At 38.6% G+C, this 24,652-nt stretch overlaps 1 protein-coding gene across 1 annotated transcript; it reads left to right on the top strand.

The window, feature by feature from the left end:
* The first annotated feature begins 23,290 nt into the window (after positions 1 to 23,290).
* On the top strand, positions 23,291 to 24,322 carry LOC143880653 (uncharacterized). Its single transcript, XM_077383630.1, has 2 exons — positions 23,291 to 23,509; positions 23,603 to 24,322. The coding sequence occupies exons 1-2, from the start codon at positions 23,291 to 23,293 to the stop codon at positions 24,320 to 24,322; spliced, it is 939 nt and encodes a 312-aa protein (XP_077239745.1).
* Positions 24,323 to 24,652: the final 330 nt, after the last annotated feature.

Consider the following 24,652-nt stretch of genomic DNA (forward strand, 5'->3'; position numbering starts at 1 on the left):
CTATATTTTCTATGTTTTACTTGTCTATGGTCCAAAACTACAGTGGGCCCACATTATTTGGGTGATCCAAACCGTTCATTTGTTGGGCCTTAACATGATAAGGTGTGCCCATAAAATCTTCTCCATAGGTTGATCCTAACCCTCCAATCTGTGGCTGTTTTTTTTTTCTTGGATAAGTAAACTGGGATTGAACCTCCACCCTCAAGGTTGAGATACAAAGGCTCAACCATTGAGCTACAGGTCCGATCCCACAAATAAGAGGGTTAGGATCATCCTATGGAGAAGATTTTTTGGACACACCCTATCTAAGTCAGGGCTCAACAAATGAATAGTCTGGATGACCCAAATAATGTGGGCCCTACTGAGCATCCAGACACAATTATATTAGAAGATCTCTATAACGATTTACAGACTGTGTTCGTTGGGAGCATTTTAGTTTATCAGGAGGTGAGAAATGGCCATCCAGGGTGGGAGATGAAGAGATTTGAGATCATTATGGGGTAAGAAGTGGCTAAACAGGAAAAGTAAATTGGATTTTGATTAGGGGCTGTTTGGATATGTGGATTTTAAAATCTTTGACTTCCTCAAAATCCTGGGTGCGAGACGAGAGAAGTAGACTGTCTGTGGTTTTTTGATTTCTCTCCCTTCTTCCCATAGAGTAGGAGATCATCCCATGTTTCCAAGTTTTAGAAATTTGAGGATGGGGGAGAGACTTCTAAAACCTGGATTTCTTACATAAAATCCAGGATTCTAAAGAGAAGCGAAATGGACAGTCTCCTTCTTCTCTCGTCTCCCATCAATGATTTTGAGGAAATCTATGATTCTAAAATCCGCACATCCAAACTATTAGGGGCGGTTTGGATACGCGGATTTTAGAATCCAGGATTTCTTCAAAATTGTAGATGAGAGATGAGAGAAGAAGCGGACCAGCCTTCATTTTCTTATTTCTTGCCCTTCTTTCCACCAGCAAGAGAGTAGCAGGTCATCCATGTTTTCAGGTTTTAGAAATCTTAGGATGAGGGAGAGATTTCTAAATCCTGGATTTCTCACTTAAAATCCAAGAAACGTTGTTAAGACAACATCCATCCAACAGCTTGATTATGAACCCTATTTTACACCATTTTCAAACTAAAACCTTTATAAACTCCGCATATCCAAACGGCCCCTTATACGCGAATTTTAGAATCCAGGTTTTTAGTTTGAAAATAATGTAAAAGAGGGTTCATGATCAAGCAGTTGTATACTGTCCTAACAGCGTTTCTTGGATTTTAAGTGAAGAATTCAGGTTTTAAAAATCCCTCCTACATCCTGAGATTTTTAAAACCTGAAAATATGGGAGGATCTGCTACTCTCTTGCTATCAGAAAGAAGGGCATGAAGTAAAAAACGAGTAAAAAAGGACGGCTGGTCTCTTGTCTCTTAGCTATAATTTTGAAGAAATCCTAAATTCTAAAATCCGCGTATCCAAACGGCCCTTTAGAGTTTTCCTCTTCCTTATTTTTCAGCACTTTCCCTGCCTCTCCTGCCCTCTTCTAGTCCCTCGTTCTTCCTCCCTAACCCTCTCTCACCACTTGATAAATTAAAATTCCATGGAAAAAAATTTCATGGCAGCCAAACGTTGCCGGCACTAGTGACAAGAAAAGTTTCCGCTTTCCGCTCTTCATTATGGATGTGGCTGTCGGCCCCTATAATTTACTAGCAGCCAAAAACAAGGGACCCACCCACCAAGTTAGAAGAGACGTAAGGGATTACGTCATTGACCCACAGGTTGAAAACTTTTTGTTTTTCTTTTGTGAAGAAAGCTGAACGAGAGATGGTGGATTGGTGGGCCCAGCCCATGATATCGTTAGCAAAATAACTAGAAAATTTTGGACAGTTTTGAACTCTTACTGAAAGTCATCATCGGCCCCACTTCCGCTTTGTTTACGTGATATGAAGACTGAAGAGCAACCATGATTCCTGCCAAATGCCGTTGAGAACAATCCGATCATACAATTCCCTCCACGATTTCTACAATACTCAAAATTCTACCTTGGATGTTTTGTTTGAATGGCAAAGAATTATATTAATAAAAGAAGAATAATGATATGATAACCGAGTTGGGGACCGAGAGTGGAACCTAACAAATAGCCTCTTAACACATTAGAAATCTTTCCTTTGATTTTTGGCTTTTTTATCCGTGAAAATGCCAAAACTACCCTTACCATGCCATGTGGCATGTGGGTATTTGTTAGGTTACACTCTCGGTCTTTATAGCAGCACCCATAGAAGAAAGCAACTTAATTAGAGACCTGTTATAATGCAAGGAGGAGTAAAGAAACAAAGAAACAACAAAAGAGATCCTCAAAGAGGGACAGGGGAACTACAATAGGATCACTCAAATAACTCTAACGTGTCCTTAGAAAACCCTTACCCTTGTTCGCCTATCGATGTCGCCGTTTGCACCCTTCTGACGTGCTGGAAGAAGATAGATGTGCCCGCCACTCGTTCTTGAATTTAATCAAGCGAATGAGCGAATCTTCAAGGAAAGGACCCCTTAATCTACCTAATCATGTTAAGGGATGTTAGAGTAATTAGGTCAAGCAAGAAGTTGCTTGAAGCATTACACCCAAGATATCTAATTTGGAATACCAAATTTGTTGCCTCCAGCCCATATATATGGAGATACACTAGGGTTTTAATAGGTTAGTGGGCTCTAGCCCAAATAGGCCCACTACACCGGTCCATTATCTTATTGGGCTTATATTAGAACATATATGGGTTATATTATATACCCAACAATCTCCTCCTATGTTCTACATATAGCACAATCCAATAGATAGATAGTGTACTGTTCAAAACAAAATATTGAAACATCCACATCACAATATGGTCTATTTCATAAAAGATCTGTAATCCAACTGAAAAACACGAATCCTTTTATGACAAACCAAAAGTTCTAGATATACAACAAGCTAAACTCAACCAAGAGGTAGTTTCACATATAAGTGAACCCCACTGATCTTAGAGGAATTCATTCATGAGGTATGATTCTCATCGAGATCTAAAATAAAGTTCCACAAAAAAGTGAACTCTATCCATACTGAAATAAAAGCATAGTCTTTATGACTTTAGAAGATTTAAGTAAGTCATCTTCATCAAAGTCCAAATCAAGACAAGCTCCTCCTTTTTCGCCAATCCCTGTGAATTACCAAATATGGATTGTATGAAAATGAATCCAACCAATAGTGTAAACATGAAAGTATCTAGTTCTACCTGAAGAAGAACTTAGTGCAATTCCATAATTCACGAAAGTATCTAGTTCTACCTGAGGAAGAACTTAGTACAATTCCTTAATTCACGAAAGTATCTAGTTCTACCTGAAGAAGAACTTAGTACAATTCCATAATTCACGAAAGTATCTAGTTCTACCTGAAGAAGAACTTAGTAAAATTCTAAAATGGCTGAAAAAGTATCAGTATCACTCTCACCATAAGCATCATTGTCAAGTTTCAACAAGACCTAAACAGCTTCTTTTGCAAAGAACCATTCATCATTGTCAAGTTTCAATAAAGAACAAGACCTAATAGTTTCTTTTGCAAAGAACCATTTCATGTTTCTTTTTGGAATGTTACAGTCATCTTATCCATATTTGAGTTAAGCTCTATCATCAAGTTTGGAATGTACAACATTTCCCAAAAAGGATGTCATCAAATGTGGAATGACACACAACAACTGTAAACATCATCAAAACATATCAAGTGCCTATCTTGGCCAAAAGGGAGATTCGAAAATTCAAAATAACATTAATGTAGGTTAAGTCTTGTCTATACAGTTTTGAATATTCAATCTTTGTTCAGTCCCTTGGCGAGAGCATCGACCATATTATCCTTCGATCTCACATCAATCAAAGTGATAATCCCGTGTTCAATGAGATAATTCAGCATGGCATGTTTCAGCCTAAGATGTCTCCTCTTACCATTAAAGAGTGAGTTCTTCACAATCATAATTATAGTTTGATTATCACAGAACACACTTAAGGAACTAATCCTTAACTGGGTCAGTGGAATGTCCATAACCATAATCAAAATCTTTATCTCATCTGCTTTCATTTGCAATTGAAGCTAGAGCATAAAGTTCCAATTCGACTTCCACACGACAACAGTAGATTTGTTGTCCCCTGATTCTGATCCCCATGATTCATCAGAATATTCTTCCACGAGAAGTGGATGGCCACCATAGTTTTGAGCATACTCTTGAGTACACGAAAGGTATCTCATCAGCCTCATAAGGGCATCTCTATGCTCATAGCCATGATTACTAGTAAAACGACTCAGCATGCCAACTATAAAGGCTATGTCTGGCGCAGTGCAACACAAACATGAGGCTACCAATCGGTTTTGAATAATCTAACTGGCTCACATTGTCTCTTCCTTAAAGATCAGCTTCTTGGTATAATTAAAATGGTGTCTCAATCGGTTTGCACTCACTGCATCCTCAAAAGGAAAGAAGTTTTTCGTATAATGGGCTAGGTCAAGGGTGATTCCTTGCCTTTCAAAAATTTACTTTCATACCAAGAGTGGTGTTAACAACACCCAGGTCTTTCCATGTCGAAGTCTTTACCCAAGGTTAGTTTCACATTACTCATCACACAAAGAAATTGGAAATAGGAATCAACATCTACATACAAGTAAATAATCATGACCTTATTCGACACAAAACGATAGTAAAGGCATTTATCCGAGTAATTTGTCAGAAACCCAAAGCTCTGTACTACTATGTCAAATTTCTGATGTCATAATTTAGGTGCTTGATTAAGACCATAAAAAACTTTGTATAATCACATACAAATATCTACTTACAGCTCATAGTCTTAGTCCCTTTTGGCAAATCGACTAGCTGTCAAGTTAGATTTTCTAACAGATAGCTCATTTCATCATGAATGGCTTCTGCCCACAATATAGAGTCCCTAGATCTCATCACGTCCTAATAGGATGATGGATCATTCTCCAATTGGTAGGTCACAAAGTCCTCACCAAATTCTTGGGTACTCTATCACATGGAGGAGCATATAGAGATTTAGGATGTGATTTGCAGCCAAAGCAGCCTCTTCCCAAATGCAACTAGGCATGCCAGCTGACATTAACATGGAGTGTAACACTTAAGTTAACGTCATGTTCTTACCTTCAGCTATGCCAATTGATTGAGGCGAGAGAGTAGCAGTAGTTTCAAGGATTACGCCCTAAGAGGCACAGAATTCTGTGAACCCTATCAATGTGTATCTTCTCCTTCTCTATCACCCCTAACTCTCACACTTGTCAAATGTAATTGACATATATAATGGTATCTTATGAGTATTAGTAAGTTAGACCATTTTCTGATTGTGCACATGTCCCAATCGGTTGTGTAACAACTTAGGAGCAATTAGCGGTGAACTATCCTAACTAACAATCTCATTATCTAAACTCAAATCAAACGTACCATCTATCAAATATGCACAATCAAAATAGTATGAGTTAACAATCAAAGTTACTCTACCACACATAAATAAAGTACATATGCCAGCATAGTCTAAAAGACTAATAGAAATTAAATTTTTTTGAAGAGCAAGAACTACTTTAACAATTTTTAAAGTTAGTATTTGTCCTGAACAAAAGGCCAAGTTCGCAGTACCAGCGTGAGGCACCTCTACCTCTGCTCCACTGGCCACTGTAACGGGTCTCTTTCGCGGCAACAGCATCAACTAGTAGTTTCTTGGAGTTGCAAACATGACAAGTAGCTCATGTATTTAACCACAAATCTGAAGAAGTACTGGCCTTACTGTTACCCAACATAGCAAAAAAACTCTTAGGCTCAGTCTTACCCACCATCATATGAGCTTCCTTTTGTGGTGTGTCAGATTTAGCCTTCTTAAGGTGTTTACACTCTACAGCAAAGTGACCCAATTTCCCACAGTTGTGGCACTTGCCCTTCTTTTGCTGAAAGATAGGCTTGTTGGCCTCCAACTTGGGATGTTCACTTTTAGGTGACTTGGATTTTCGAGGAAATTTCTTGGGATATATTACCGCATTAACAACAGACTATTGCTGTCTAACCATCTTCAAGTTATTCCTGGCTCGATTCTCATCTTCGATTCAAATGAATCGTTTGAGATCATCCAATCTCACTTGCACCTTTTTCGATACATTTCAGTTTTAAAAGAGTGTCATGCAGATGGTAACGTATATATGATTGCACCCACAAGAAATGAGTCACAGACTACTATTTTTTTCATTATGCAACTTAGATCTCAAATTCTCTAGATCAGTTACTTGATGAGTGATTTCCTTGTCCTCTTGAAACTTGAAATCCATGAATTTGTCCACAAGATGAGTCTTGGACAATTCCTCCTTGAATTGAGCATCTAAGTTGTCACATATGTCTTTAGCAGTGTTATATTTACTATAGGTTTCTACAAGACGGTCTGAAAGACAATTCAACAAGTTGTCTTTGCAGAAATCCTCATCTTTAAGCCATTGAGATTCATCAACTTCTTCATTCGTCTCAGCAAAGGTACTCAAAACGGTGTAAAAACAATTCATATATTGTAGACCGAATTGAGTCTTTCGCGTCCATGAATTAAACTCAGTCCCACCAAAGGATTGAAGTTTAACCATCTCAAACGGAAGAGAAGTTTTTTTTATTGTATTATGTATAGGAAATAAAAGTTGAAAAGAGTGCACCTGATTAGCGAATTGCGAGAACCCAATCCAAAAACTGAATCGAACCGAACCGCGAAGAACGATCGCGAAACGATTACCAAAGGAATCAGCCCCAACGGAATTCAGCTCCAAACGGCTTGATGTCAGCACCCAACAACCCCAAAGGATTCGGCAAAAGAGGGTATCTGCAAGATGGGTATCGACCACCAAGATGAGAGTGAAAGGATCAACCATCCACGACCAAAACAGAATTTGGATTGAGACGACCCACTAGCAAATCGTGTCCGTGTGGAAAACAACCCACGCCCAGATCTGTCTCTGTGGGACCCGATCCCGCGAGAGGGGCGTGGGGCGCGAGCTGCCACGCACTATCCCTTGGTCTCTCGTACCCACGCGATTGGCGTGTGCCTTTCATTATTGATTTTAATTCGTCTTTTATGTGAACTTGGGATCACTAAGACAATCCGAATTCCACACAAAAGAGACTGACAGAGTCGCCACCTAGATGTGGGATCTAGGACCCATAATTAACCAGAAATCTAGACTCGCTACCTGGTTACAAGAATGGAAGGTATGGGGATTTATCCACCACATGCACCATTCCTGCCCGATAATCGGTCTTCAATTCTAAAAGTTAACTCTTTTAAATTTATTTTAAATGGCTCATTCAACTCTCTTGTTAATGTGCTATCTATGTGACATGCATCCTATGATCTAATTTCAATGTGAATCCTAAATGTGTATCTTGATTTCTTAATTGGTTTGGATTCAATCTAAGTGAAAGTTCTCCTAAAATTCTAATTTCATGGAAAATCCTAAGTGATTTGATTGTTTCAACAGTTTTAAAAGTGATTAGCCCGAGTCCTCAGATGGTCTGGTATTCATCCAAAGAAGCCTACGTATCCCCGCCTCCACGAGAATCAAGGCAACGTAGTTCTTCGCGCCTATTCTAAGTTATGATGCCTAAGACACCTAGCCCTCTATCCTAAACTCGATCTAAAAGACCGGACCAATTATTAAAGTTTATCGTACGATTATTTAAATTCCAGTGAATTGTGAATTTTAGGACACCCTATATGCCCTAACTAAATGCAGATTAGCCCTACGCTGATGCAGGTGGTTCTTACAACCTATGTGTGACTAGGCTGTATTTCCTAAGGAAAACCAAGGGTGGACTAGCGTATCCTACTCTAGTCATCACTCGGCGATGTGGATCGCCAACTGACCGGACGGAGGCGCTCCTATAACTCTAGGACAGACCTCTAACTCTAAAACAAGCACACAGCAAACAATCAATCAAACAACCTATCAAAAGAAAAACCCTAACTCTAAAATTCTCTATCTAGGAGAAACTCCTAACTCTAGAGGAAGATCTTTTGAAAACAATATTTTAAAGGTTTTTGAAGAAGGTTTAAAACGTTTATTTACAAAAAAAGTTTGGCTGGACTTGGGATGTAAATCCCAAGCTGCACTACGTACCTCGGAAGAGGATCAAGCCAACGTAGTTCGAAAATCGAACTCGCCTAATACGCTTCTAAAAGAAACACTCAACACTTTAGATTTTTTTTTTAAGGTTTTTGATGTTTTCAAATGTTTTTTGAGTTTTAAATTTCTAATGTTTTTTGGATTTTATAGCTTTTCCAATGCTCAGGACCTTAAAATATTTTTAATCTTAAAGGGAACACGCAAGTAATACCACAAACTAGGGCAAAGCCCTAAAGCAAAAGGGGAAACCCCGAATAAGCAACTAGCGTCTCAAAGAGACAAACCACAACAAGAAAGATAGCGTCCCAAGAAGAGAGAAAATGGTCCAAGATCCTAAGCAAGCAAAGCTCTAATAAGACTGAGTTAGCCTCTAATCAAAAGCGAAGTAATCAACAACTCTAAAGGAGAAACTCCGAACTAACAACACTAAAGAGGGGAACAAATGAGTCAGAGACTCTCTAATACTACAACTTAGAGGAGGAATGAGTCAAAGACTCCCAAATAACGCCAACAGAAGAACCAATGAGTCAAAGACTTCCTAGTAGTACAACAAAAGAACGAATGAGTCAAAGACTCTCTAAAAGAAATAGAAACATGAGTCAAAGACTCCAATAACACCAACTAAAGGATAGATGAGTCAAAGACTCTCTAAAAGAAAAGGAAACACGAATTTGCACATTTGGCAGAGGTAAAACACCCAGCCGGGCCGGATAGCTACCTAACCCTAGGGTGCAACAAAGGTGCAACCCAATACCCATAAGGGTAGGGGTATGAAGCCAAGCCGAGTAGGGCGTTCTTCCAAAACCAAACGGCGCACAAAGAGGACTAACGAGAGAATGAGACCGGGCGGGTCTCCCAAACACACACAAAGATGAAGGTGCTTTAGAGATTTTAAGATGATTTTCACTTAATTTTTATTTTTTTAATGGATTTTACCAATTTTTAACCATATGAGTGATTTTACAAGTGAAGCTGTTGCAAACGAACTCGAAATGAGTTGAAACTTCTCCACCAACAAGATATGATGAGATGTAATTTACTGGAAGATTTTTACAGATTTTTACATTAAACTCATATTTAATTTGGATTTAAAAATTAATTGACCAGATTGCAAAAATAACACAGAAACTACTAGAAATAGGAATCTAAATTCCATGAAATTTCTACAGTAGTAAGAGATAAGTGAAAATAGCATGCTGTGAGATTTCCATGAATTTAGAAAACTATTTACTATCAGTTTCGGATTTTTCAAATTTCAAACCAGATTATGAATTAACACTACAGCTCATGTAAAACAAGATCCAAAGTAATTGAAACTTTTATAGAAGCAAGAAATATGAAATATAAGACTACTGTTAAAATTTTAAGAATTTTCTTTGTGATCTGATGTCAGTACAAATTCCCCCAAAATCTGCTGATTTTCAAAGAAAGCATAAAATTATATACCAAACAAAATCCAAAAATTCTCACAAATTCATGGTAGAATGTATCATTATCATATTATTTTCCCACAAAATTTCATTATTTTTGGAATCTGTTTAGTATATCGTTTAGTTTTCTTTGTTAAAAATCATGCAAAAATCCGAAAATATACCAAATAATTCTAAAAAAAATTCCGAGAACGGTGTACCTACCTGTGATCGAAATCCTCGCCGAATCCGAGAGCCGAAAAACTCGAAAATCCCGCCTCCGTGCGATCGCTTTCGCTTTCTTTCTCTTTTTCCTTCTTTTTTGTTTCTTTTTCTTCTTTTCTTGTTTCTTTTTCTTTCTTTTTTTCTTTTCAACCCCACATAGCAACTTTGTTAGAACACATGATAGAAGAGAAATGAGTTCCCCATCTTACTCACCCTCATTGAACCATTTATAGCAAAGGAATGGGAGGGTGGTGGCCACCATTGTGGACTTATTCCATGGTAGGTGGCCACCATTGTGGACATATTCCATGGTAGGTGGCCACCATTGTGGACATTGAATTTTGACATGTGTGTGGCCCCATGCATGTTTTTTAAAGTCCTTTTGAGTAGGTAAAAGATAACCCAAGTGGGTCCCATATGTGACCAAATTCCCAATTGTGCATAAAATCATATGCCCCACTCCAAAGTATGATCGGAACCGTTCATTTGATGGGCGACAATGTGATTTAATTTGTGCTCCGCTAATCAATCCTATGGGCTGATCCAAGCCATCCAATAGATCAAAATGTGAATATATTACCCCATTTTTAAATCACTCCTATTTGATGATCCGAACCGTCCATTTGATGGGCGACAATTGATGATCTTGACCGTTCAAATGGTGGGTCGCAATGTAAATTGGTTGTGCCCCTTTAAATCATTCCTCTATGACGATCCAGACCATCCAATTGATGGGTCCCCTACCTAAGTAGGTTGTGTCCTCCTAAATCATTTCAATGGGCTGATCCGAGTAACTCAACCTGATGATCGTAACAAAATTGGTTGTTAAAACGACTTCTCTGAGATCTTGACCGTTCTCTTGATGATCATCTTTAGGTGTTGGATCGAAGTAGGTTCAAAACTCATTTTTCACTAAAACAATGCGCGGGCCACCCTGTTTGATCCAAATCTAAACAAATGCTCAAGACGGGCCCATCAATCGGATCCAAATTCTCTCTTGCTCGGATTCTTGGGAATAATCTCTCTCAACACTTAACGGAAAAGTGCGAAACATGGCGGAAATGATTGAACGGGATTTCGCCCAAGCATAGCGAACTTGGGTCCGGTCAAAATGGGGTGTCTACAGATGCCCCTCTTTGGCAGAGCGTGTGTAACACGCGAATGGCAAAGCTGAACAGACGACACATTTTGACTGACCCAAAAGCAAAACAAATTTTTGGTTTTTTTTTTTTCAGCTTTAAAATGATATTCACAAAGATAAAACTCTACCAACAATAGAGAGATAGCCTCTCACTAACTCTTAACTCGGCAACTAAGACATCTCAAAGAGATAGTCTCTCCCTAATACTCATGACTCAACTATCTAAAACAAATACGCAAGGGCTCTATTAAAGCAAACACAAACACACTCTTTTTAACAACAAAGCTTTAAGAAAACTAACACAATGAAATTACTTTTAGAGAATGTAGACCATTATCAATGCAAATATAAATCAATCACCTGAACAAATGTGAAACAATCACTCAAAGAGTCGGTAACACTCTGGGAGTTTCAAAACAATCACCAAAAGAGTCTGTAACACTCTGAGAGTCTCAAAACAATCACTCAAAGAGTCTGTAACACTCTGAGAGTTTCAAAACAATACAGAAATCTTTATACTCAAAGAGCCCTAACTACCCGAAGAGTAACACTCAAAGGGTCTCAACTACTCAAAGAGTCTCAAACGCACACGAAAAACCTTTATACTCAAAGAGCCTCAACCACCCGAAGAGTCTGTAACACTCAAAGGGTCTCAACTACTCAAAGAGTCTCAAACACATGCAAAAACCTTTATACTCGAAAGAGTCTCAACTACATAGAGAAACCTTTATACTCAAAGAGCCTCAACTACCCGAAGAGTCTGTAACACTCAAAGGGTCTCAATCACTCAAAGAGTCTCAAATACATCAAAAACTATTTATACTCAAAGAGTCTCAACTACCCGAAGAGTCTGTAACACTCAAAGGGTCTCAACTACTCAAAGAGTCTCAAATCAACACAAAAACATTTTATATTCAAAGAGTCTCAACTACCCGAAGAGTCTGTAACACTCGAAGGGTCTCAACTACTCAAAGAGTCTCAACTCAACACAAAAACATTTATACTCAAAGAGTCTCAACTACCCGAAAAGTCTGTAAAACTCAAAGGGTCTTAACTACTCAAAGAGTCTCAAACCAATACAAAAACCTTTTATACTCAAAGAGTCTCAACTACCCGAAGAGTCTGTAACACTCAAAGGGTCTCAACTACTCAAAGAGTCTCAAATACATCAAAAACTATTTATACTCAAAGAGTCTCAACTACCCGAAGAGTCTGTAACACTCAAAGGGTCCCAACTACTCAAAGAGTCTCAAACCAACACAAAACATTTATACTCAAGGAGTCTCAACTACCCGAAGAGTCTGTAACACTCAAAGGGTCTCAACTACTCAAAGAGTCTGAAATCAACAAAAACATTTATACTCAAAGAGTCTCAACTACCCGAAGAGTCTGTAACACTCGAAGGGTCTCAACTACTCAAAGAGTCTCAAATCAACACAAAACATTTATACTCAAAGAGTCTCAACTACCCGAAGAGTCTGTAACACTCGAAGGGTCTCAACTACTCAAAGAGTCTCAAATCAACACAAAATATTTATACTCAAAGAGTCTCAACTACCCGAAGAGTCTGTAACACTCAAAGGGTCTCAACTACTCAAAGAGTCTCAAATACAACACAAAAACATTTATACTCAAAGAGTCTCAACTACCCGAAGAGTCTGTAACACTCAAAGGGTCTCAACTACTCAAAGAGTCTCAAATTAACACAAAAACGTTTATACTCAAAGAGTCTCAACTACCCGAAGAGTCTGTAACACTCAAAGGGTCTCAACTACTCAAAGAGTCTCAAAACAAATCAAAACATTTATACTCAGAGAGTCTCAATTACCCGAAGAGTCTGTAACACTCAAAGGGCCTTAACTACTCAAAGAGTCTCAAATCAACACAAATTTTTTTATCGATCTTATATCGAGTTCATTGATAGCATAGCTATCTCCTGCCGAGAATAAATGGGAGTGCATGATCATTGCTGAAAACCAAACTCAAATAACTTGAAAGAATTTTTGGGTATTGACTCTTTTAAAGAGAGGAAAAGCATTCTGTTAAGATTTGAAGATTGCAAAAGTAGGTTCTAGATTCCGCTGGGGACTAGATTTTCTAAAACATTGACTCTTTGAAAGAATGAGTTCAATTGAGGAATTTGATTCAAGAGAGTGTTCAAGCTTCTCTTGCCTCTATTTGCTGAAAATATTTATCTCAATTTTCTTGTATTTGATATCTTTTATGACTCAAGTCATAAAAGATGCCCCTAGTATGATTACTTCCATGACAGAATCCATAGGAGAGCAAAATCAGGATAGGTAAGAAAATTCAAGTTTGCATGGGTTCTTTCTCTGGTATATGGGTAAATGGATATCCACAAATGGATGAGTCTGAGAATTTTTTTTTCTTCCATTGCTCACTACTTGAGGCTTTGATGTCTTTGGCAAGTTTGAACAAAATGTCTCTTGCCCTTTCCTTGATTTCTAAACCAGGATCTACTCTGAATTTTCTTCACATTTAAAAAGGTATACTCTCGCTCTTCCAGTGCCAAACACTTCGGACATTGAGAGAGAAAAAAATGATAAAAATAAGACCAAGACTTCCAATGACTCAATCAAAGAAGACTCAAATTACTCAAGGGACTTGACTCACTTTTGATTCACCCTTAGATAAAATGTGTTATTTTATTATGGTAAGGCTAGGCACTCTTAGAGTACTCTTGAAAACCATGTCAAGAGGCTCTAGTTTCCTCCATCGGGATTTCCGTCATGGTTATTAACCCCTTCGGATTGCTCAGTCTTAATGCCCCTAGTTTAAAAAAAGATATCAAAGCAAGTCTTGTCGACACTACTCGGATTCCAGGATCCTGCCCTGTGTAGAGGTTGCTTCTCTGTCTCCTTGATTTGTCTTTTCGGAAGAAGTCAAAATTAATGTCTTCCAAGTTTTCAGTCTAAAAGACCACTTATCTCAACTTTTGCTTTCCAAGCTTTCAGTCTAAAAGACTACTTATCTCAATTTTTGCTTGTACTCAAACTTGGGAATTCTACGTAACTGAGGACCTCCTTCTGCTTCTATTCAACTCAACTTTTCATGGGAAGTATTTGCCTCTGACTAGATTGTCTCTTCAAGTTTTCAATCCAGCATACCACTACCCTTACCTTCTGATAAGTCAATCATTTTGCTTGTTGACTTAGCAAGAAAAACGACTTTCACCTTTCTCTAGGCCGCCCTTTCGGGTTTTCAACCTAGCGGATCTTCAGACTCTCATTCTTTTCTTTCTGTTTTTCTTTTCATTCGCCTCGAACCTTTACTTGTTTCACCAGAAGGACTTTCTAGGTGGGCTCGGGTTCAAAAGGGTTGAATACCTAAGGTTCTAAGGATTTGGACCGAATCTGGTCTAGCCAGACTACCTACGTACCCCAAAAATGGAGGATCAGGTCCGCGTAGTTCGCTTAAGGATTTTTCAAAGAATGGTTTAGCATTTAGCTTCAAAATTTTGAAAAGGGATTTTATCCCAAGGTTTGACCGAACCTGAATTAATCAAGTTGCCTACGTACCCCTGAAGAAATGGGGATCAGGTCCGACGTAGTTCGGGTGCATAAATGCCCCGGGTTTATAATGTGTTTGAAAAGAAACATTGGCTTTAAATTGTTGGCCCAAAGGGTTCTCAAAAGGATTTTAAAACGTTAGGATTTTGGCTATAAAAGTTCAAACGCCCAAGGATGGCCTCCTGATGTATTTGATGTATAAGCTCTTTTGCTTAAGGTTCAAAGGCTTAAAAAATTTTCTAGGAGTCTGACGGCATGTCAGGCAAAACTTCAACCACTGTGCTCCACTCTCATCTCAAAGATCTTGGATTTATGCTCAAGATTCCACCACTCCTTGTCCGAAAATCTTCTCTCAGTATTTCATCAGCTCCACAGGATGTCTGATGCTTATCTCTTTAAAATTTTACTCTTCAACTGGATGTCTAAAGCAGATGAAGTCTTGCTTTGCTCAACGACAGGGCATTCCCCTGGTTTATCCTTATAGGATCAAGCAAGACTACCTCAAACCCCTCTAAACAGGTTTATCAATTCTTTGCGTTCCTCGGGAGATAAAGTTTTGCCACTCCATCTTTCTCGAGTTTCGAATTTTGATACCACTATCAATGGCTTCGATTTCTTCTTCAAGTGGCTATGCTCGACGCTCTTCCTCTCGTTTGACCATCTTTCAGATCTCGAGGGGAATTTCGTCTGCATTCTCATCCGAGAAGGGGGTCTTGTAGTTGTTTTAAACATTTAATCCAAGAGTGAATCATAAAAATTTGAAGATACAGACTCAAATGCTTTATTGAATTGAAATACTTTGAAGTACATAGATGACTTTGAACGCGCCTCAGTAGGCTCTACATTGAATTTAATCAAAAAGCTAAACACCGACTCTGAACGAGAAAGACTGATTGACATGACACATTTTCTTTTCTTTTTTTAACATCAACATAACTGAACTTTTCCAAGTTCGAGAGAAGAAAGTTGATGTACACTTAATGAAAGACAAATCTAAAGACACAGGACACTTCTTCAAAGGTAGTGAACCGGCACTGAAAGTTTATAGGTGATACACCTTTCTTCATGATAATGATAATTATAAAGTTCGATCCCGAAGTAGGAATCCCAGAAAAGGCAACTCCACAAGGTCTAGGTTAAATGGGGCAACAAAAGGCTTATGCTGACAATGTGGGTAAAGCAATAGACTGATGTATCGAATGAATTCAGAAATGGTCAGTCTTTTGGAAGAAGGGCTTTTTGTTGAACACAGACTTTTGACTTAGAAGCAATCACACTATCTCAATAGTCATGGGATAAAAATTCTAAACAAATAGAGAAAAGAGTAATCTTGAAATACATCAACGGGTATGTTAATTTGGAAAGAATCCTCAATCTATTCCTTAAGATGTTCTTTGGGTATAACCGTTCTTCTTTTGGGAATGAAAGAGTCAGGAACGATAAACATCCCTAATCAGAATAAGTTTCGATCTCAGCAACGATCATGCACTCAAAGAATACAGGTAAGATCAAACTTTTCCATCAATGATTTCGATATGATCCAAAGGTAAAAGATATATGATAGGTAAACATTGATCAATGAAAAATCAATGGCTCAGATAATAGACCATGGCCATAAGAATGACAAAAGTAGAGTCCAGGGCCAGATCTAAAATCTGAATGATGGATATCAACAACTGTAGATCAATATGATTAGATCAAGATGAGATGAGATAGCATAAGATTGCTTTCAACGGATGGATCATGAATGACTAATCCTATGAGATCTTTGGAAATGAATGGGATTTACATCCTAACCCCAAAGGAAAAGTTTTTTTTAATCTTCGCACATTTTATCAGTGTTACCTGAAGGCATCAATCCTAACCCTAATCTAGCGGAGTGGAGAGAGGATCTCGACTCATGACTTTGTTTGTGTACCTAGGACCGATCGTAGCCATTGGAAGATGGACTACGGCTTAATCTAGACACAAATGGGTTGGATATCCTAAACTAGGCTCACACACGTGATGCACATGTGTTCGTATACTACATGCATGTGTGGGTTAATCTAGGGGTAAGGCCAAGAGTTCCCTTAGCGCGAATCCATGTTCGATATACTGTACCAGTGTCCGGTGTATCAGTACGTGAACAAGAGATCCGTTTACGTACCATAAAGGTACTAGGCTAAGGGTGGAATGCTTCTCTAGCACAGAGGCACCAGGTGATGAAATCCCAGTCAACCATGCTAGATAACACTCCGGGTTCCTAAAATAGGACGTGTGTGCATGTGAGATGCAGGGGTTTAGATGAAAGTGATGTAAGTGTGTGCAATAAGTTCGCGCAATCTATGATGCCTTCAGGTTTTGTTAGATTAAGTTTGAGTAAATGTGATGAGAAAATAAAGCATACAAAGTAATCTAACAAGCATAAAAGAGATAGAGTTTTCATGAGCCGGTTGAAATAGATTCAAATGAGTTATCCTTTGGAATTGTAATGAAGTTAGGTTGTCCCCAGCAGAGTCGCCAGTCTGTGGGACCCGATCCCGCGAGAGGGGCGTGGGGCGCGAGCTGCCACGCACTATCCCTTGGTCTCTCGTACCCACGCGATTGGCGTGTGCCTTTCATTATTGATTTTAATTCGTCTTTTATGTGAACTTGGGATCACTAAGACAATCCGAATTCCACACAAAAGAGACTGACAGAGTCGCCACCTAGATGTGGGATCTAGGACCCATAATTAACCAGAAATCTAGACTCGCTACCTGGTTACAAGAATGGAAGGTATGGGGATTTATCCACCACATGCACCATTCCTGCCCGATAATCGGTCTTCAATTCTAAAAGTTAACTCTTTTAAATTTATTTTAAATGGCTCATTCAACTCTCTTGTTAATGTGCTATCTATGTGACATGCATCCTATGATCTAATTTCAATGTGAATCCTAAATGTGTATCTTGATTTCTTAATTGGTTTGGATTCAATCTAAGTGAAAGTTCTCCTAAAATTCTAATTTCATGGAAAATCCTAAGTGATTTGATTGTTTCAACAGTTTTAAAAGTGATTAGCCCGAGTCCTCAGATGGTCTGGTATTCATCCAAAGAAGCCTACGTATCCCCGCCTCCACGAGAATCAAGGCAACGTAGTTCTTCGCGCCTATTCTAAGTTATGATGCCTAAGACACCTAGCCCTCTATCCTAAACTCGATCTAAAAGACCGGACCAATTATTAAAGTTTATCGTACGATTATTTAAATTCCAGTGAATTGTGAATTTTAGGACACCCTATATGCCCTAACTAAATGCAGATTAGCCCTACGCTGATGCAGGTGGTTCTTACAACCTATGTGTGACTAGGCTGTATTTCCTAAGGAAAACCAAGGGTGGACTAGCGTATCCTACTCTAGTCATCACTCGGCGATGTGGATCGCCAACTGACCGGACGGAGGCGCTCCTATAACTCTAGGACAGACCTCTAACTCTAAAACAAGCACACAGCAAACAATCAATCAAACAACCTATCAAAAGAAAAACCCTAACTCTAAAATTCTCTATCTAGGAGAAACTCCTAACTCTAGAGGAAGATCTTTTGAAAACAATATTTTAAAGGTTTTTGAAGAAGGTTTAAAACGTTTATTTACAAAAAAAGTTTGGCTGGACTTGGGATGTAAATCCCAAGCTGCACTACGTACCTCGGAAGAGGATCAAGCCAACGTAGTTCGAAAATCGAACTCGCCTAATACGCTTCTAAAAGAAACACTCAACACTTTAGATTTTTTTTTTAAGGTTTTTGATGTTTTCAAATGTTTTTTGAGTTTTAAATTTCTAATGTTTTTTGGATTTTATAGCTTTTCCAATGCTCAGGACCTTAAAATATTTTTAATCTTAAAGGGAACACGCAAGTAATACCACAAACTAGGGCAAAGCCCTAAAGCAAAAGGGGAAACCCCGAATAAGCAACTAGCGTCTCAAAGAGACAAACCACAACAAGAAAGATAGCGTCCCAAGAAGAGAGAAAATGGTCCAAGATCCTAAGCAAGCAAAGCTCTAATAAGACTGAGTTAGCCTCTAATCAAAAGCGAAGTAATCAACAACTCTAAAGGAGAAACTCCGAACTAACAACACTAAAGAGGGGAACAAATGAGTCAGAGACTCTCTAATACTACAACTTAGAGGAGGAATGAGTCAAAGACTCCCAAATAACGCCAACAGAAGAACCAATGAGTCAAAGACTTCCTAGTAGTACAACAAAAGAACGAATGAGTCAAAGACTCTCTAAAAGAAATAGAAACATGAGTCAAAGACTCCAATAACACCAACTAAAGGATAGATGAGTCAAAGACTCTCTAAAAGAAAAGGAAACACGAATTTGCACATTTGGCAGAGGTAAAACACCCAGCCGGGCCGGATAGCTACCTAACCCTAGGGTGCAACAAAGGTGCAACCCAATACCCATAAGGGTAGGGGTATGAAGCCAAGCCGAGTAGGGCGTTCTTCCAAAACCAAACGGCGCACAAAGAGGACTAACGAGAGAATGAGACCGGGCGGGTCTCCCAAACACACACAAAGATGAAGGTGCTTTAGAGATTTTAAGATGATTTTCACTTAATTTTTATTTTTTTAATGGATTTTACCAATTTTTAACCATATGAGTGATTTTACAAGTGAAGCTGTTGCAAACGAACTCGAAATGAGTTGAAACTTCTCCACCAACAAGATATGATGAGATGTAATTTACTGGAAGATTTTTACAGATTTTTACATTAAACTCATATTTAATTTGGATTTAAAAATTAATTGACCAGATTGCAAAAATAACACAGAAACTACTAGAAATAGGAATCTAAATTCCATGAAATTTCTACAGTAGTAAGAGATAAGTGAAAATAGCATGCTGTGAGATTTCCATGAATTTAGAAAACTATTTACTATCAGTTTCGGATTTTTCAAATTTCAAACCAGATTATGAATTAACACTACAGCTCATGTAAAACAAGATCCAAAGTAATTGAAACTTTTATAGAAGCAAGAAATATGAAATATAAGACTACTGTTAAAATTTTAAGAATTTTCTTTGTGATCTGATGTCAGTACAAATTCCCCCAAAATCTGCTGATTTTCAAAGAAAGCATAAAATTATATACCAAACAAAATCCAAAAATTCTCACAAATTCATGGTAGAATGTATCATTATCATATTATTTTCCCACAAAATTTCATTATTTTTGGAATCTGTTTAGTATATCGTTTAGTTTTCTTTGTTAAAAATCATGCAAAAATCCGAAAATATACCAAATAATTCTAAAAAAAATTCCGAGAACGGTGTACCTACCTGTGATCGAAATCCTCGCCGAATCCGAGAGCCGAAAAACTCGAAAATCCCGCCTCCGTGCGATCGCTTTCGCTTTCTTTCTCTTTTTCCTTCTTTTTTGTTTCTTTTTCTTCTTTTCTTGTTTCTTTTTCTTTCTTTTTTTCTTTTCAACCCCACATAGCAACTTTGTTAGAACACATGATAGAAGAGAAATGAGTTCCCCATCTTACTCACCCTCATTGAACCATTTATAGCAAAGGAATGGGAGGGTGGTGGCCACCATTGTGGACTTATTCCATGGTAGGTGGCCACCATTGTGGACATATTCCATGGTAGGTGGCCACCATTGTGGACATTGAATTTTGACATGTGTGTGGCCCCATGCATGTTTTTTAAAGTCCTTTTGAGTAGGTAAAAGATAACCCAAGTGGGTCCCATATGTGACCAAATTCCCAATTGTGCATAAAATCATATGCCCCACTCCAAAGTATGATCGGAACCGTTCATTTGATGGGCGACAATGTGATTTAATTTGTGCTCCGCTAATCAATCCTATGGGCTGATCCAAGCCATCCAATAGATCAAAATGTGAATATATTACCCCATTTTTAAATCACTCCTATTTGATGATCCGAACCGTCCATTTGATGGGCGACAATTGATGATCTTGACCGTTCAAATGGTGGGTCGCAATGTAAATTGGTTGTGCCCCTTTAAATCATTCCTCTATGACGATCCAGACCATCCAATTGATGGGTCCCCTACCTAAGTAGGTTGTGTCCTCCTAAATCATTTCAATGGGCTGATCCGAGTAACTCAACCTGATGATCGTAACAAAATTGGTTGTTAAAACGACTTCTCTGAGATCTTGACCGTTCTCTTGATGATCATCTTTAGGTGTTGGATCGAAGTAGGTTCAAAACTCATTTTTCACTAAAACAATGCGCGGGCCACCCTGTTTGATCCAAATCTAAACAAATGCTCAAGACGGGCCCATCAATCGGATCCAAATTCTCTCTTGCTCGGATTCTTGGGAATAATCTCTCTCAACACTTAACGGAAAAGTGCGAAACATGGCGGAAATGATTGAACGGGATTTCGCCCAAGCATAGCGAACTTGGGTCCGGTCAAAATGGGGTGTCTACAGTCTCTGTGTGGAATAAACCCACACTCAAATTGCCCAAACGATTGCTTGGGGAGTATATAACCCAATGCCCAAATCTCTCAAATCGGTTTCAAAGAGAAGTGGCAAAGTTGTTTGGCCAACGAGTTTATACTTCAAAGAAGGAGGTCAGTCAAAGTTGTTCAGCCACAAATGATTTGATCAAAGAAAAATTGATTGCTGTGTAGAGATGAGATGAGATAGGGCTCCAAGTCGGGTTGGGCAACAACCTTTTCTTGCTCGAGCAGATTTCCAACCGTTCCAACCGGAAATATATGTGGGTAGGCAAGAACCGCCACCAGATAAGACGATCTTTCGTCTCTTCCTTGAACCTACTCCACCACCGTGAGAACCCCCAAACGAGACAAACTTACCACTGATTCATCCAAAAAACAGATTGGACGATGGAGGACGAAAGTAGGGAGCGGCTTCAAATACTTTCTTGTTGGATTTGTTCCTCAGAACGGATGGGTCGATTACAAGGATTAAACCCACGTTAGAAGAGACCCAAATTCATTAGACGAGAAAGGAAAAGCAAGATCAAGAAGAGATGAGGTAGGCGTCCAACTTTGAGAGGGAGAGACTGTAATAACCGGTAAAAATATATATATATATATATATATATATATACAAATAAATTAGAATATATTTACAAGTTATCCGCTCCAAGGTGTAAGCTCAAACAAACCTGTGACCGGAAAACTATATGTAAGGGTTTTCTTCCATTGATTCTCTTTTGCTATATGTAAGGGTTTTCTTCCATTGATTCTCTTTTGCTATATGTAAGGGTTTTCTTCCATTGATTCTCTTTTGATATACTGGATGTGAATATTTCATATTCTTTGATTCTCTTTATACGCAATTGCTATAAGAGTTTCTATCCTTCTAAGATCCACAACTGATGAGAATCCAAGGGGGATCCTTTCTTTCAGACCCCATTCCTTTCAGATAAATGATTTTACTGATAAAGCTATAATTCTATTTTGTATCCTCGAAACTTATTTCCGTGAGATATGTTTATGTTTAGAGTTTATCTTGTGATACCCTAATTCTGAATATGGACTGAGTTATGATATGATGACGGGTGGACGCGTTATAGTCCTCCATGTGCACGTGGGTAAAGACGACTCTAGAGAGTGTAAATCTAGATGATTATGAGCCGAGGTATGGCTATGAATGAGCCGAGATATGGCTATGAATGAAAGCATCTATGCTTAATGAAGTCTATATATAATTCTTCATATCAAGTTCTGTAAGTTTTCTCTATACGTTTGGAAAGTATGTTGTGCTTATTCTTTCTTTCCATTTTTATAATGTGAGATGTCCTATCTACAAAATATCATGTTCTTATGAGCTTGATAATTCTACATCACTTGTTGTTTATACCCTACTGGGCTATTTGAGCTCACCCCTTTTTTTTCCTTGTTTTATTGTTCCAACCCCCAGGTGAAGTATAGATGAAAGATGAGGAATGCTAGAGTTGAATCCAGAACTGTTCTAAAGGACAAATATGTTTTAAATATGTATCAACTATGTCTTGAATTAAGATGTAATAAGTTAGACCTAATTTTTGTAAACCCTCTAAACGTAGTTGTTGTATTTGAGATCTTGGGAATAATGAAAGTTTTTGAGAAAGATGATGTAATATTCTTCTACGCACCGAGTTGGTATTTCCAAAAAATTCGGGGCGTTACATTTGGTATCAAAGCGAAGTTTAGTCGATTTTGGAAATCAGGATTCAAAAAGATAGGATTAGAATTTACCCTATCTAAATGTTAAGTTAGAATATGTTAACTATACTGTTAGTCGTTGGTTAATATAGAACTTATGTGTTATTTATGACTTCTGTGATACTTCTGTATATAAATGCTTTTAAATATGAGTTATAATTTAGATTACTAATGTGATACTATGATATGAAGATGGCGGAGAATCAGGAACATATTTTTGCAATCGAGGCTGAGGCAAGGAGGGGACGTTGCAGGCCACGCAGAGAAAGGCAAGCAAGAAACGAACAACCTACAGCCAACGCTAGAAACAACAACGCAGGAAATGATGCCATTGCCACTGCATTGGCACAGCTAGCCCAAGCAATGACAGCAAACATGAACCAACAACGAGCCCCATCTGCTCCACTTCAAAACGAATGAGCTATACTGTAACAGTTTATAAGGCAACATCCTGCTGCCTTCTCGGGAACTACAGATCCCTTAGAAGCTGAAAGATGGATTCACTCCATTGAAAAGATCTTTTTAGTGATTGACTGCACCAGCCAACAACGTGTAAGATTGGCGACGTATAGATTGGACGGTGACGCGGATCAGTGGTGGAATTTAGTCCGAAATACAAAAACCGAAGAAGAAATGAACGCAATGTGTTGGAATGAATTCAAAAGAATCTTCCTCGAAAAATACTTCCCACAACCACTAAAAGCTCAGCTAGTGAGAGAATTTATTTCATTAAAGCAAGAAGAGGGAGAGACAGTCTCCCAATATGAAGCAAAATTCACAAGACTGGCTCGATATGCAACTCACCTAGTGACTGACGTTCAAAGTAAGGTGGACAAATTCCAATACGGATTAAAGCCTAGTGTCAGGTGAGCATTAGCAGCTTTAGATTTTCAAAGCTACGAGGCCGTCGTGAGATGTGCTTTGAAAGTGAAAATTGAACATTTGGACTTTCAGCAGTCCAAAAACAAGTTGACCGGTGTAAAGAGAACGAATGAAAGCCAACCAGGAGGATCTGGAACAAAGAGATCTAATGTCAAGGAAGCAGGAGACCAGCAACATTGCTCAAAATGTGGAAAGAGACATGGAGGTGTCTGTTACGTGGGGACACGAAAATGCTTCCAATGCGGAATGGAAGGACATGTGGCAAAGGACTGCAAGACGGTCCCAAAACGGGAACAAAATTCAACTTTGACTCGGAACAGTCAGCCAACCCTCAAGCAGACTCTGAATTCTCACCCAGACATCAAGTGTTTCAATTGTAACGAAATGGGACACTATTCAAATCAATGCACCAAGCCTAGAGCAGTAGGAGGAGGTCGACAACAACAACAACAGCCAAGGGGACAGGCCCGTACTTTTGCTATCACAACTGCTGAAGTGAAGGCAACAAATGATGTGGTGACAGGTACTTTGTCTGTAAGTTCGAAGAATGCACATATATTATTTGATTCTGGCTCTACGCATTCTTTCGTTTCACCAAAGTTTGCCAAGCATTTGAGCATACCACTTCATAAGTTAGATCTTGAACTTTCTGTTAAAGCGCCTGGTGGAAATTCTCTAGTTACATCAGGAGTTTATCGAGCATGCTCTGTTGATGTTTGTGGTAGAAACTTATCGGTAGATCTTATCTCCTTACCTATTTTAGAATTCGATGTTATATTAGGAATGGATTGATTGACTTTAAACCATGCCAACATAGACTGTTACAGGAAAGAAGTCAGGTTTACTATTCCTGATCAACCCCAACTTGTATACAAAAGCCTTGACAGAAACAAAACTCCAGCACTAATATCATCGTTGCAGGCAAGACGATTATTAAAACAGGGCTGTGAAGGATATCTCGCTCAAGTTCAAGTTGTGGACACGAGTAAAAAGAAGATGAAATTGGAGGACGTGCCTATTGTGCAAAAGTACGTGGATGTATTCCCTGACGATCTACCAGGAGTCCCACCGAATCGAGAACTGGAGTTCTCTATCGAGCTAGTACCGGGAGCAAATCCAATA

This window comes from Tasmannia lanceolata, unplaced genomic scaffold, assembly GCF_043159265.1.
Source record: "Tasmannia lanceolata isolate RefF3 unplaced genomic scaffold, GAP_Taslan_0.1 ptg000007l, whole genome shotgun sequence".
Lineage (NCBI taxonomy): Eukaryota > Viridiplantae > Streptophyta > Magnoliopsida > Canellales > Winteraceae > Tasmannia > Tasmannia lanceolata.